The sequence below is a fragment of the Siphateles boraxobius genome, unplaced genomic scaffold (genome assembly GCF_051911475.1).
Source record: "Siphateles boraxobius isolate OS27281-9 unplaced genomic scaffold, OSU_SipBor_1 12, whole genome shotgun sequence".
NCBI classification, from domain to species: Eukaryota; Metazoa; Chordata; class Actinopteri; order Cypriniformes; family Leuciscidae; genus Siphateles; species Siphateles boraxobius.
Window position 1 is genome coordinate 9,981,450 of NW_027508722.1, and position 16,334 is coordinate 9,997,783.

Below are 16,334 nucleotides of genomic sequence, written 5' to 3' on the forward strand. Positions count from 1 at the left end.
TTTAGTTTTCAGCGCGCTGTTAAAGGAAGAGCGCGTCCACAACAAGATTTACACATCAGACAAGCAAGGTTCGACCGTTCATACACTCTTCAGTTTCAGTTCAAATGCAATGTCCGACATTATTGACTATGATTGGGTTATTTGAGACACGTCTACACTGATATGTCATCCTCTGTGTTGATTCTGCTGTGTAGCCAACAGAAAACAAGATGTGTGCTGAATGTCATGGTGAAGCATTTTATTTACACAAAACCAAAGTCTATATAACTAAAATCTAAACTTATCCAAAACTTGATAAAGGGGTCATGAAATAGAAAGTCAAAATGTTTGTGATAACGGGTAACTGCACAATAATAATAATAAAAAAACATACTGCCAGTTTCATATCTCGAAGTTAACTCCCCATGTTATAATGGTTTTTAAAATAGTTTGCTTTCCACCGTCAATGAGGTGATTTAAAATCACCCCATTGACGACGTCTAAATTTTCCTCTCACCCCTTTATGCTGGGTTCAGACTACACGATATCAGCCTGATTTTGGAACCGTTTGATGTAGTGGTGATTCTTAAATGACAGTAAGGCTTTTCTCATTCGATAACCCTGTGTCATTCTAAACCTGGTAAAGGGAATCCTGAGTTATCTTGCTTTACGTTTCACACTGGTCATAATTTACCCGGGGTTAACAATTAATCCTGGGTATTCATAAACTGACGTTTCACATTGTACATTCCTAAACCCTGGGTTAAGGTACTTATTTGCATATTTGCGGTGTCGGTGTCATTGATTGGATGAATGCAGCATGCGGCCTGTTTACATAAAAGTTCTAGCATTGCGCATCCCCGAACTGCAAACTGTACGACTATCGAATTTATACTGAATGGAGATTTCAGACTAGAAATGTAAGATAAAAAACAATCATGTTTATCCAATCATTAATCCCGGGGTTATAAAGCTCTATGTGTGAAAAGCCCTATGGGGTGTCAGGACACATGAATCAGTTGTTTTATCTCGTATAGTTTGCCACAGTGGACAACAACTGACGCAGCATCTGCAACGTTTCAAAGTCCCGACAGAAGATTAGCAAGTTTAATTGTTTTCTTATCTGTGAGATGATCAATATGAGCACTGAAGCTCTTCCGTACACACCTTTTAAACATGTGCGAAACTAAAGAAAGACGATGGTATTGTTGCTGTGCTGTGGAATTACGCAATGGAGGAAAGGTTTGTGGAGCTATGGAAACAATACCCCTGCCTTTATGATGCGTTTCCACTACTTTCCAGTACCATGAAAGAGTGAAAAAAATAAATGCTGGCAAATGACAGCAGAGGTGCTTCAGCAACCCGGTGAGTACAGGATTGTTTGCAATTGTTTGTTTAAGCTCTTGTTTCCTGAAGTCGGTTGCTAGTTCTGCCTTCTCAATGACATCACACACGTCGTTAACAATGGCAAGCCATGATTTGTCGGGAGGCAACATGTATTCTGACATTTCTTCATTTTTTTTCAATATTTTTTTCTGTTACGATAATCAATGTCAGATTTTGACTCCTAAATTCTTTTGTAGTCTGAACCTGGCATAAATTTGATATGTATATAAATCACGGAGGTGTGCTCTTAACAAATCATGTCTGTCCATCAATCACAAGACAAGGCTCGAAATTGTGACCATTTTGAATTAATATGCTACCGCAATATGCATTGCACATACTGTGCAGTAATTGGTGAACGTTTTTTTACACAATTGTCGCAACATTAATTACAGCCATTCAACATTACAGTGTAATTGAAAACTACACATTTTTTTTACATTAGGCTTCAAAAATATATTTTTAAACAACTTTTAATTTAAGTGAGCTTAAAACAATCCTCATAAATCCATAATATATGTCATATTTTCCTGTGCCCTTCCTACCTGTCTAACAAATAAGAAATATACAGAAACTGAATACAGTTATCAAACAGTCTGCACTGCATAATATATAAATGAAATATAAAAAAATAAATATCCTTAACAAAGCTACAAAGTTCTTTCGTCAAGAGCAGTGAGTAATTTTCAGTTACCCTTGTTCTTAACATTAATGAAAGACAGCATTAGGCAGCTTTAAGATCTGCCGCTGCTGCACATGACGCGGATCTCACTCGCGTCTCATTTTCTCAACTCTTTACATTAATTTAAGACTGCTATTATGAGATTACTCGACAAAACTGACATTTTGGCATAATTGTGTGTTATCGTTCGTTCAAGCGTGAAAGAGTATGCACGATACTGGAGCACGTCTTTTTGTATGTTGTGTGTCTCACATAGACAGGACATTTACATATTCTGTCTTGTCGCGCTTTAATGGTCTAAAAGTATTTGCATGAATAAGAGTGTGATCATATAATGTAAGACTAGTCAAAGGATAACAGAAAAAATGGATGCTGCGTTAAAGCTCCAGTAGGTAGCTTTTGTAAACAAATATTTGTTAAAACTCTCATTATGTCCTGAAAGTAGAATATGAGACAGATAATCTGTGAAAAAAAAATCAAGCTCCTCTGGCTCCTGTGGTCCTACTGCCATTTGCAGAAATACACCGCTCCCGGTAAGAAACAACCAATCAGAGCCAGGAGGAATGTCTTAGCAGTGTCATCACGCTCGTGTACGCGCTGATCACCCCTCACTTGCACAGCGCGAGCGCGTACCGTCGTTCGTGACTCTCCTGTTCAAACTCGTTCATCCAAATGAACGAATCTTTTTTCGAGTCATTTCGTTCATTCAACGAACGAAATGACTCGAAAAAAGATTTGCTCATTTTGAACGAGTCTTTTTCGGAGTCATTTCGTTCATTCAACGAACAAATGACTCGAAAAAAGATTTGTTCATTTGGATGAACGAGTTCGAACAGGATCACGAACGTGCATCACAGAACAGAGCAAGGCGAGAATTTGTGCTTATAAAACGTAAAGTTTTTTATTTATTTTTGAAATGACCGATCGTTTCACTAGATAAGACCCTTATTCATCGTCTGGTATCGTTTAAAACCCTTTGAAGCTGCGCTGAAACTGTCATTTGGTCCTCGAAACGTATGTGTCCTACTGAAGTCCATTATATGGAGAAAAAGCCTGGAATGTTTTCATCAAAAAACGTAATTTCTTTTCGACTGAAGAAAGAAAGACATGGACATCTTGGATGACATGGGGGTGAGTAAATTATCAGCAAAAGTTTTTTTTTAAAGTGAACTAATCCTTTAACGTTATCTTAGTAGCTATAACTTATAGAAAGAGTGCAACCTTATAAAGTTACATGTATTGCAAACTACATAATGATTTGAGGACCAAGTTTGTAGTCCAAGTATGGGCAGGCCATAGTCAATGTAAAGCATATTGTTGATGTTTCGTCCCTATTAGTGAATGTTCCATAACTGTTTATAATCCGCAGTCATCGGTGATCCTGCTTACTAGCCTGCGCGTTCAAAGCAGGCTCCGCTGTGGGGGAAGATTTAGACAGATTTGTGAACAATATTCTAGAGGCCTTTTGTGTGCATAGAAAAAGACTTAGATCTTTGAGTTCAGCTCATGAAAAATGGGGGCAAAAACAAAAGAGTTGCGTTTATATTTTTGTTAAGTGTATATATACATTGTAGTTGTGGTGCTCCTAAATTTTAGCTGGTGCTCCTACCTTTTTTAATTTGGGAGCACCAGTGCTAAGTTCGAGCTCTGTAAGACCCATACTGTTGTCAAGTAAGACCGCCCGACTTTGTTCTGTCCCTGGATGAAGACAAACGGCACCTAACTGCATACCCGTCCGTAAGATCAAACTACTTCTATACTAGAAATGCATGGATGAAGTTTATCTTTAACAAAGTGCCTTAACGACTGAATGAGTTTAGGTTTGTTCATCAAAATTATTCTCAGCTTGCTACCAGTATTTCTAAATATCTTGTATTAAGCATCAAAACAAAGGTAAGACAGACTGTGGGGGAGGATGTGGATACAGTTCAGCAATCACAGCATAAGGCAATTCAATTGTAACAGAGAAATGTACGAATTTATGTGAGATGTTTACAGTGCTGGTGAAGGTCATGTTCGGGGTAACCTCTGGGCCACCAGGGCCCTGATCAGATTTGATGGTGGGGTTGAGAACAGCTTTTTTCTCCTTCAGGTTTAGCACGAGACCCAACTCTGGCAACGGCAGACAGGAGGGTCGGGTCAGCCCAAACAGAGTGTAGTAGAGATTTACGGCATCACATCGCAAACGCCAGTCATGACAGGTACCTGAGACACATACAAAGACATTTTAAGATTTCAACAAACCATATTCGAAAGCAAAGATTGTCAGACTTTTGCTTTTCGGAAAACTAACTCAAACCTATCATGATAAAGCAACCATGATGTGTACATTAAATTGTCTATAATCCAGTGGTCTGGAATCAAGTATTCTGCATACTTGCATATATATTGTGACATCTTTCAGGTTTTTTGTCTACTAAACTGTTCTTGTGTGTAGATCTACTTCTTTACGACCCTGATTAAGTATAGAAGCCTATTTATTAAAGGGGACCTATTATGGCCCTTTTTACAAGATGTAAAATAGGTTTCTGATGTCCCCAGAGTGTGTATGTGAAGTTTTAGGTCAAAATACCCGACAGATCTTTTTTATAGCATGTTAAATTGGGAACTTTTTACAACTTTTTTAAAACTCTGGAATAGCCTTCCTGATATTGTTCGAGGCTCTGACTCGCTGTCCCAGTTTAAAACTAGATTAAAGACGCATCTCTTTAGCCAAGCATTTACATAATGCTTACCTCTTATACCACTGCTGAATCAGATCAAATGCATTTAATATTATAAAACTTGAAGAGTCTGTAGGTTATTTGTATAGGTTGCATAGTATTTACAGTCATTACGTTCCTGTGTATATTGCGTGAATGACGGGTGGTTGGGTAGATATTGTGTTTTGCGGTAGGTGGTATGCCATACGGAACCGTTGCAACTGAACCTGCTTTAACGACGACAGTGGGGCTCGACAGCCTTAGTCAAACGGGTCGGCGCGTATGGTTGGGCTGCGGAGAGATTGTCAGATTTTGGTTGGGTCTCAGCAGCAGGAGGGATGTAGAGGTCAGTAAGCAGGGCTGAGTTGAGTGGGGGACGGAGGGGGGTGACTCTGGGACGCAAGAATCACTGTCTTCATGTTTTTTTTATCATTTACGCCCGTGTTATGGAAATCATTATGAACAGCAGCTACGCTAATTATTTTCCCTTTTTGCTTTCCTGCTGTTATCTCGGGACGCGAGTCCGGAGAAAAACGGCGTTCGTCAGCTCCAGTTTGTATCCAGCCTTTCACAGAGACTTCAGATACCCCAATCACAAAGCCTGAGAAGAGACGACTCAACACCGGCGATATGGACCCTCTATGGTGGACGGCACTGATCCTCAACAACTCGTCTCAACACCGGCGTGATTACTTGGACTTCCAAATGATGGAAATGGGTAAATATTCTAAATGTTCCGATCCAATCTGACTTGTAATGCTGCCCGAATCATAAATCATGCACTGTTCCTTCGTTGGCCAGAGGAGAACTGGCCCTCCGACTGAGTCTGGTTTCTCCCAAGGTTTTTTTCTCCATTCTGTCACCTGATGGAGTTTTGGTTCCTTGCCACTGTTGCCTTGACTTTTGGCTTGCTTAGTTGGGGACATTTATTATTCAATAATATTATTGATCTGCCTTACTTAAGGTGGACGTTGACTCAATTTTCTTTTAGAAACAAACTCGGTTATATTATTTTCATGTTATCACTGTGAAGCTGCTTTGATACAATCTGTATTGTAAAAAGCGCTATATAAATAAAGGTGACTTGACTTGACTTTTTAGCATGACCTGTGTTTTTTATTGTCCCTTAATTGGTATTGACCAAAATTTGGTGTTCACAAAGTCGTTCACAGTCTGGTGTAAAATTACTTGTGCAGACATAAACGCATTTAGGTATAAATGGAGTTGCATTCCCTTCAAAAATAAAACTAATCCACTGAGTGTTCAGCGGCTCTGATGTCGGGAGTACACAAGACTGTTATGTTCACTCTTACATCTAACAAGTTGCTTACGAGACATTCTAGTTCGCTGCAGCTGCTCCGGCCTGGAGAAAATGGCAAAAGTTCAATCAGTCAACAGTTGTGGGCGGGCCTTGTACAAATTGAAGTCCCTTTGTATAGAATCTGCAAACAGCTTGTTCTGAGACGCTCCTTTTACAAGTCTATCAAACAACTGTGGCGAGTCCGATCAGTCTACAAACACAGTCAGTAATGTCTTCTCATGTTAGTCACTTGCACTTCGTTTCACATGTATAGGGGATACTGGCTTGGATACCTCATACTTTGTGTTTCTGGTTCGAGTACGCTGTGCTGTAGCTTCGCACCTGGATTGTTTGTATTTTGCCCGTATATTTTTTGTGGTCCTGTTCGGATAATTTTTATCGGAACACTGTGCGGATTACTCCGTTTCTCACTGCTGATCTCTGAAGTGGACTGTTGTCACTAGCTACCCTCTGCTGTCTGTAAGTTTGACCTCGAGAACGCTGTGCTGCCGCTTCGCACCTGGTTGGATTAGCGATACTCCATTTTTCACTGTGGATCTCTGAACTGGACTGTCTGAGTTTGCCATCGGGCTGCCGCGAGCTCTCTAGCCTGTTACATCTCTACCTCGCTCGGCTCCTCAGATGGGTGAGTTACTGCTCTCTCAGTCGGTTGCGCTGTTTGTTTTCTGCTTACTATTACCCCTGTTCCACCAAAGCATTTTGAGAGCCGGTTCAGAGTCGATGCCTACTCGCGAACCAGTTCTTTGTGTTTCGACAGCCAAAGAACCGGTTCTCGGCCAGGAAAACTGGTTCCAAAGCACCAACTCTTTACTCGACTAGAACCAGAGAACCGTTCTTTTACCACGTCATGCTTACGGCGGGGGCTGGGGGCGGGTTTAGATGTGTTCTAAACATCTTTTCTGACCACAAAGCCAGGAGAAACATTTGCAGAAACACGATGTAGTCCGCCATTGTAATTGTTATGCTTGAATTTGGCGCAAGCGTTTCTAGCTTTTTTTTATTTTTAATTTCTTTTTATTGAAAACATTATGTAAGCAAAGAAGAAAACAGTCACAATATAGAACAAATAAACGGAAAGAAAAAAAGACACAAGACAGGGGTACATAACTAATCAGAAAAGATTACATATCAAAGGAAAAGATTAAAAGACTTACATATTTCAATTGTTTTTAAAGCCTTCTTGGTAAACGAGTAAGAGATAATCCCAAAGTAATGTTGTGCTTGCAAGCGTTTCTAGCTAAGACGTACAGCGACGTACACAGTGACGTAACGACGTCGTTCGCTGGGCGCTCTAGTCAGTGGAAAAACAAACCGGTTCTGAGAAGGTTCGGAAGTTGAATTAACTCCGAACCAACTTTGAACCAGCACCAGTTCCGAACCAGTTCTTTTTTGGTGGAAAAGGGGTATATCTGGGTGCGCTGTCTCCTATTTAGTCTGCTGTTTTTGGTGAAGTGACGTTCAGGGTGTGGCTAACATGGTTTTTGCTTGTGATTGGCTCTCATTTTCTCAGTATCAACATGTCTTGGGCAAAAAAATCTCTTTCTTTTTTCTTCTGCCTCATATTTAGTCTTGATTGGATATTGGATATTTACCATCACAACTAACGGCCTTTAACTGCCGCCCGCGTCTTGATCTGATGATGTATACTGTCAGAGACTAGGGATTCTCCGTCGCCCACGATATATACACCGCTCGCGGCGTGCACTTAAGAGTACCTTTTGCTCTAAGCTTGATGCTCTTCCATACATCTGGACCAGCTACAGAATATCGTACATACCTAGACAATTGTCTGCCGGTCTCACTATTCAGCAACATACCTCTAATTTGAATGTCTTGCATCATCACTTTGTACTTTTGAACTGTCGATCAATCTCGGACCAAGCCCCTTATCTCAATTAAATGATCACTGACAATAAGCTTGATATTTTTCTTCTCACTGAAATTTGGCATGTTCCTGAAGATTTTCTGCAGTTAAATCTACTGCAACTTGACTTTCACAACATCAATATATTTAAATACATGGTATTGAAGGCTGACTCTTTTTTATAAATTATCTTGCTCTATCGTCCTCCTAAGGTCCTGTCTAACTTTTTCTCTGAACTTAGTGAACTGTTGACCCATGCCTGCTCATTGTCATTTCTCATTCTACTGCTCGTGACTTAAATATTCATGTTGATGCTGTTTGCTCTAACACTATCAATTACTTTCTATTTTTGAATGTTTTAATCTGACTCAGCATGTTAATTTTCCTACTCATACGCATGATCATACCCTTGATTTGATCTGTACATCGAGGGCTAATATCTCTTCCATCTCTTCTTCTGACACTGGTATCTCTGATCATAAACTTCTTGATTTTAGCTTAAGCTTGCCTATGCGTAAGAAATGTTCAACAACTGTTATATCCTACCACAAGCTCAAGGCTGTTGTTACTCCTTCATTTTGTAACTCCATTGCTTCTTTTAATCTCTCTGATGTCTTTGATATATCTTCTCCTATCACTCCATAATTTCTAAAATCTTACAAAAACATGCTCTTGTTAACACCAGAAGCGTCCCTTCCACCCATTCTTCTCCTTGGTACACTCCTGAGCTTTGTATCCTAAAAGCCACTGGTAGACAGCTTGAAGACTGGCCTGACTGTTCACTATTTAGCTTCTATTGAACATGTCAAAAATTACAAATCGGCCCTGAATTCGGCTCGTTCTAGTTTTGTATCTGCCACAATTAACAAATCAAGCAACTGGCCAAAAGTATTATTTAACACAATAAATAAACTTACCAAACCTCCATCTCAAGTTGCTCTAGCTTCAGATTAACTTTGCTGTTCATTCCTGAATCACTTGCTAGAAAAGACAGATGTCGTCCACCAGTGGTTCTCTAATGATGCTACGAATATTAGATATTTGCCGAATCAATCTGGTCAGTCCCTGACTTTTTTTTTCTCTGACTACTCCATCTTCTGTCTCTGAGTTAATTTTGAAATCCAACCCTTCATCTTGTTGTCTTGACCCTGCTCCTACTCCTCTTCTGAAACTCTGCCATTCAGTTATCTCTGCACCTATCTCTCACTCAATCAATGCATCATTCCCTCTGCCACTCAAAACTGCTGCTGTTGCCCCTGTTCTCAAGAAACCCAACCTTGATCCCTCAGTTTTATCTAGCTATCGTCCTATTTCAAATCTACCCTTCATAGCAAAATCACTGGAAAGTGCAGTTGCCTCCCAGCTTCAGTCTTTTCTAGTTGAAAATAATCTCTTTAATCTTCTTTTCACCTCTTCATAGTACTGAAACTGCACTAGTCAAGGTACTGAATGATCTGCTTCTTTCTGGTGACTCTGGTCCTCTGTCTATACTCCTGCTGCCCGACCTCAGCTCTGCCTTTGATACTGTCTCCCATGAACTACTCATATCTCACCTTTTGGATGTGGGTATTTCTGGTGATGCTCTTTCTTGATTTTCTTCCCATCTCTCTGACAGACAATTCTATATTTCAATTCAAGATCATTGATCTCAAGATTTTGCTCACCTGCTGTCCCCCTGAACCAAGGTGTCCCCCAGGGATCCGTTCTCAGGCCATTATTATTCATAATTTACATAATACCCCTTGGTCAGATCTTCCACGTCATGTTTTAATTATCATTTTTACGCTGATGACATCCAATTATATACTATCTGTACACCTGCTCCAGCTGTCACAACCAACAACATCTCTGCTTGTGTGCATGAAATAAAAGATTGGCTTATTCAAATTTTCTAAAACTTAATATGGACAAAACTGAGAATATTTTTTTTGGAACTCTGTCACTCACTAGCAAAATTCCTACTAATTTCACCTGTGAGATTGCTGGCTCTCACATCAAACCATCTAGTACTGTTAAAAGATCCTCTCTATCTTTCCAGGCTCATATTAATTCTATCACTAAATCATCTTCATCTATGTCGCATTGCCCAACTCCGTCTCTTCATCAGTATCAAAGTGGCTGAAACTGTCATCCATGCATTTATCACATCACGTCTTGATTATTGTTATGCCCTTTTCATTGGTCTATCTGCTAGCTCCATTTCCAAATTCCAAATTACATTCAAAACTCTGCTGCTAGAATACTTACCCACACCAAGCGTTCTGCCCATATAACCCCAATTTTGTACGATCTTCACTTGCTTCCAGTGGCTTATCGTATTAAATTAAAAATCCTCCTGCTCACTTTTAAATCTCTGCACAGCTTGGCTCCCCCCATCTCTGTAACCTGCTCCACCTCTACACGCCGACTCACTCTTTCAATCCTCTGACTCTAGCCTTCTCGTTGTCCCTCGGCATCGCCTAGCTTCAATGGGGGGGGCAGATCATTCAGTGTTGTTGCAACCAAACTATGGAACTCTCTCCCCCGATCACTCCGTTGTGTTAATATTATTTCTGAATTTTAAAATACGCTCAAAACTCACTTATTTTCTGAATGTCACCATTCAAAAGTTGTGCTACATTTCGTTTTGTCTGATTGTATTCTGCTGTATGCTGCCCTGTCTACCTAATTCTCCTTTACTGTACTTTTACTCTCATCTACTTACTGTTGTTTCGTTTGTTACCATTGTCAATTGCCATTATTGTTGCTTGTTGATTGTAAAGCGTCCTTGAGCCCTGGAAAGGCGCTATATAAATAAAACTTATTATTATTATTGTAGTATACCCTTCTCTGTCAGCGGTGAGGGCTTCATGTGTGATAAACGCAGTTGTCATATTTTTGGAGAATGCAAGACACACACAAACACATGCCTATCTTCATAATTATAGTTTTGAATTCGACCCAAATTCAAAATCTCACTTGCACTGCACTGCAATATACAGTGAAAGTCTAAAGTTTCAATACTGCTCAAAACCATTTTTTATTCATGATTAATATTGCATTGCGTATAATGTGTGCTGGTCAATAGTCTAAAATTAAGAAACCCCTAGAAAACAGTAAATAAAAAAACACTAACATTGTACATTTAAGATAGGCTACTTAATTTATTATTCCAAATATGATACTAAATCTCACAGAAAAAAGGGCTTTTATTTGAGACGTGCTGTCTTTGCATTTGAACATTGCACATTTTAAACAGGACACGCATTAGCTGAATAAATGTTAGCCAATACAAACATATTTATAGAAAATAGTTGACAATGAATAGACAGGAGTCCAATAATAGCAAAACGAATCACTTATTCTAAAAAGAATATCAAGTATACAGGTCCTTCTCAAAAAATTAGCATATTGTGAAAGTTCATTATTTTCCATAATGTAATGATAAAAATTAAACTTTCATATATTTTAGATTCACTGCACACCAACTGAAATATTTCAGGTCTTTTATTGTTTTAATACTGATGATTTTGGCATACAGCTCATGAAAACCCAAAATTCCTATCTCAAAAAATTAGCATATCATGAAAAGGGTCTCTAAACGAGCTATTAACCTAATCATCTGAATCAACTAATTAACTCTAAACACCTGCAAAAGATTCCTGAGGCTTTTAAAAACTCCCAGCCTGTTTCATTACTCAAAACCGCAATCATGGGTAAGACTGCCGACCTGACTGCTGTCCAGAAGGCCATCATTGACACCCTCAAGCAAGAGGGTAAGACACAAAGAAATTTCTGAACAAATAGGCTGTTCCCAGAGTGCTGTATCAAGGCACCTCAGTGGGAAGTCTGTGGGAAGGAAAAAGTGTGGCAAAAACGCTGCACAACGAGAAGAGTTGACCGGACCCTGAGGAAGATTGTGGAGAAGGACCGATTCCAGACCTTGGGGGACCTGCGGAAGCAGTGGACTGAGCCTGGAGTAGAAACATCCAGAGCCACCGTGCACAGGCGTGTGCAGGAAATGGGCTACAGTTACCGCATTGCCCAGGTCAAGCCACTTTTGAACCAGAAACAGCGGCAGAAGCGCCAGACCTGGGCTACAGAGAAGCAGCACTGGACTGTTGCTCAGTGGTCCAAAGTACCTTTTTCGGATGAAAGCAAATTTTGCATGTCATTTGGAAATCAAGGTGCCAGACTCTGGAGGAAGACTGGGGAGAAGGAAATGCCAAAATGCCTGAAGTCCAGTGCTGCTTCTCTGTAGCCCAGGTCAGGCGCTTCTGCCGCTGTTTCTGAGTTAGAGTTACTCGATCTTAGTGCTGCATTTGACACTATCGACCACAACATTCTTTTAAATAGAATCGAAAATTATATTGGCATTGGTGCAATTGCACTAGCATGGTTTAAATCATACTTATCTGACCGTTATTAGTTTGTAGAAGTAAATGAAGAGATGTCTTATCGGTCAAAAGTTCAGTATGGTGTACCACAAGGCTCAGTACTAGGACCGTTGCTGTTCACTCTGTACATGCTACCCTTAGGAGATATCATTAAGAAGCATGGCATTAGTTTTCACTGTTATGCTGATGATACTCAGCTCTATATTTCTTCACGCCCTGACGAAACTTACCAATCCACAAAATTAACGGAATGCATAGCTGATATAAAAAAACTGGATGACTAGTAATTTCCTACTACTTAATTCTGAAAAAACAGAGATTCTAATTATTGGATAAATGATTGAAAAAAAAAAGTCCTCACATAATAACCTAGAATACTGTCTAACACTTGATGGCTGCTCTGTCAAGTCCTCGTCGTCGGTTAGGAACCTGGGTGTGCTCTTTGATACCAATCTTTCATTTGAAAGTTATGTGTCTAGTATATGTAACACCACATTTTTTCATCTTAAAAATATATCTAAATGATGTCATATGCTCTCAATTAAAAATGCAGAACAATTAGTTCATGCGTTCATGACATCAAGGCTAGATTATTGTAATGCTCTACTGGGTGGTTGCCCTACACATTTAATAAATAAACTACAGCTGGTCCAAAATGCAGCCGCTAGTTCTTACCAGAACCAGGAAGTATGACCATATTAGCCCAGTTCTGTCAACACTGCATTGACTACCTATTAAACATAGTATAAATTTTAAAGTATTGCTGATTACTTACAAAGCACTAAATGGTTTAGCTCTCCAGTACTTGAGCGAGCTCTTAACCCATTATAGTCCTTCACGTCTATTGTGATCTCAAAATTCTGGCCCGTTGATAATACCTAGAATATCAAAATCGACTGCTGGCGGTAGATCCTTTTCCTATTTAGCACCAAAACTTTGGAACAATCTTCCTAACATTGTCCGAGAAGCAGACACAGTCTGTCAGTTCAAATCTAGACTAAAAACATCTCTTTGGCTTAGCATACACAAATCACATTATAGACTTCTATAATTCAATGTTAGGCTGCATAGATTAGATCAGCTGGAACCGGGAACACTTCCCATAAATCCTGATGTACTTGGTACATCATAAGAAGGATGGCGACTACGCTAATATTAAGTCTTTCTGTTTATCCCGAGGTTTACCGCAGTCCACCGGATCCAGGCCATATCCAGATCTGATGAAGGACCATCGCATGGACACGACAACAACGCATCCCTGAAGTGCCAGCCTCATAAACTCCGTGAAGGCCTCATGGACACCTCAACAAACTCGTCTCCATACCGACGTGATGACTCCGACCCCCAACCAGATGGAACTGGATAAATATTGTGAAAGTTCTGATCCAATCTGACTTCTGACCTATAATGCTGCCTAAATCATAATCACACATTGTTCGTTCATTGGCCAAAGGAGGAGTGACCCCCCGACTGAGCCTGGGTTCTCCCAAGGTTTTTTTCTCCATTCTGTCACCTGATGGAGTTTTGGTTGCTTGCCACTGTTGCCTTTTTCACCATTTTTCACCTTTGTTGCCATTGGCTTTTGGCTTGCTTAGTTGGGGACATTAAATTTAACATTCAATTTAATATTCAACAATAACATTGACCTGCATGCATCGACACCATAATATGAGAACTGAACTGAGCTGAACGATGACATCACGGTTTTCTCTGGAACGGCAATATATATAAATTAACAAAATTAATAACTTTTTTACAACCAAAATGAAACATCACTGAACTTAAGGGGGACTGAGATGCTATTTTCTTCTGGAAACAAACTTTTTGCATTATTTTCCTCCTATCTCTGTAAAGCTGCTTTGAAACAATCTGTATTGCAAAAAGCGCTATATAAATAAATATGACTTGACGGTCCTTATGATTTATGTGGATTAAAAAAAAAGGAGTGGGTGGATTTTTATCTTTTTAAGGTGGTTGTTTACACACACTGCCAAAGAAATTTAGGTTCAAACACCTTTAATGGTCCCATATTGTACACCTTTCTGGAGTTTTATTTTAGGTGTTGATGTCCTTAAGAATATATATCTGCGGTTTAAGTACCAAAAACATCTCAATATATTTTTACAGGTCCTTTCTCAGGAGCTCTGCTAAGAACAGGTCGATTTTGGCCCGTCCAATTAATATTCATGAGCATATTTCCTGATTGGCCTGTTGTTTTCTGAGTGACCCACGGCCAGGCCAACCACAGGTAACTAGGGTCATGTATGCTGTAGCCTGCTGAGGCTTGGTGATGTTCACAAGTAAGGTAAATAGAACACCTGTAATGATGGACATTGCTGAGGGAACGTTATCCGGCCTTATATGTTCGAGTTGGACATAGACCCCGAATCGGTGACGGCAGGAGACAAACAACCACCTCCTCGAACGCGGATGTTTTAGAATGGTAGGCTAATTAATGTTTTATCTTTTTTTTTACATTCGGCGTTATTATAAGAGTATTATAATTACCATTACATCAATGCTGCATGCAGATTTAACGTTAACGCTAATTTAAACTGTCTGTAAACAAACTCAGACTTTTGAAATAATGTTACCCATGAAAGTTACACAAAACGTTAGTTTCTGTTAGCAAAACAAAAGACACAGAGACTGAGTGAACTCAATCTCACCGTCTTTAACTCAATAAAAACAACAGACACCAACACACACCGGTGTCTGTAACTTAGGAAAGCAATGTATTTTGTCTTTTTTGTGTTTCTTGTTTCCAACAGATATTCTATCAAAGCTTGTGGCAACCATAGACTGTACAAAAATACACGTCAGCATCAATTTGTATCCGTTTACAAACTATAAATTCAGATTATACTGGCTCCATAATGTAAGATAAAATGTGTTAGAAGTTTATTTATGGTTTTCGAATCTGTGGTCGGTTCCAACAATGTAGGGACTGCAGCATCTTTGAGTAGCTTCTTTGAAAAACATTGAACTGTACCTGATTGACGAAGCAGTCACTTGTGAAATGTGCAGAACACACGATTAAGGTCGAACTAAATTGCTGTGGTATTTCAGAATAAATAAACATTAGCCACTGGTCTCTTATTAATGTTGTTGCCTGTGCAATGATGTAGTTTCCTGACATCCATCGACTGAACAGCGTTTTCTCGACATGTGTCCGTGTTGTTGTTGCTCAGCAACGATGTTGTCTGGGGTTGGGCAAAAGGAGGGCGGACGGTGGGCAGTGCTCGGGGTGGTGACTGAAGGCGGTGACTGAGTAGTTCTGACATCACATTTTTACGGAAGTAACAACGGCTCGTGAAAAGGCACAGCTACTTTATGCAGGCTGCGTGCATTTGTCTGTGGATTGACTGTTTTGAAACTTATATGGTAGTTACATAGCCCCTAGACCATTGTAATCATGAAAAAAAAACAGGAAATTTCAGTTGACAATATGGGACCTTTAAGTTCTTTGCTTCCAATTTTATAAAAAATATATGGCATTGAACTGTAATGCGACCAACAAACCTGGAACTACTACATAACCTGCAGTCATAGAAAATTAATCAACACCTTAGGAATGTCTGTCAAGCAATCAAAATCACAAATTCAGCAATGCCATGGAATAAGAATTTTACATATTCAAGTGTGAGGAAATCACACTCTAAGTCCCTTATCTTGTGAGATGCCTCTCTCTCTCTGTGGTAAAGCACATCTCTAAAGAAGCACTATCTATATTGGAGAGAAATGTTTGTGGTGATTAATCCCAATATGCTAAGTACACAATTGGATTTATAGCAAATTATGCACAGAACTTTATGCAACAGCAAGGGCTGACTACAAAGAAAAAGGTCATCATATGGATCTGCAGTTCATTGTTTTATTCTAGCACAATTTTCATGTGTCGTTTTTTAAATTAAAGAAGAAAAAAAGAAAAAGATGAAGCCATGCATTTTAGAGAAAATACTCAAGATTGTTCTTGGATCAGTCATGTATATTAAACAAAATTACAGACTGTGCAACTTCAGAA

At 39.5% G+C, this 16,334-nt stretch overlaps 1 protein-coding gene across 4 annotated transcripts in view; it reads right to left on the reverse strand.

Moving 5' to 3' along the window:
• The window catches only part of taf2 (TAF2 RNA polymerase II, TATA box binding protein (TBP)-associated factor), an 81,469-nt gene that overhangs the window by 2,898 nt on the left and 62,237 nt on the right, over positions 1-16,334 (reverse strand). For all 4 annotated transcript variants that reach the window (XM_077207335.1, XM_077207326.1, XM_077207332.1 and 1 more), the window contains one exon: positions 4,044-4,252. In XM_077207335.1, the coding sequence (XP_077063450.1) occupies positions 4,044-4,252 (209 nt within the window). The remainder of the gene's footprint in view (positions 1-4,043; positions 4,253-16,334) is intronic.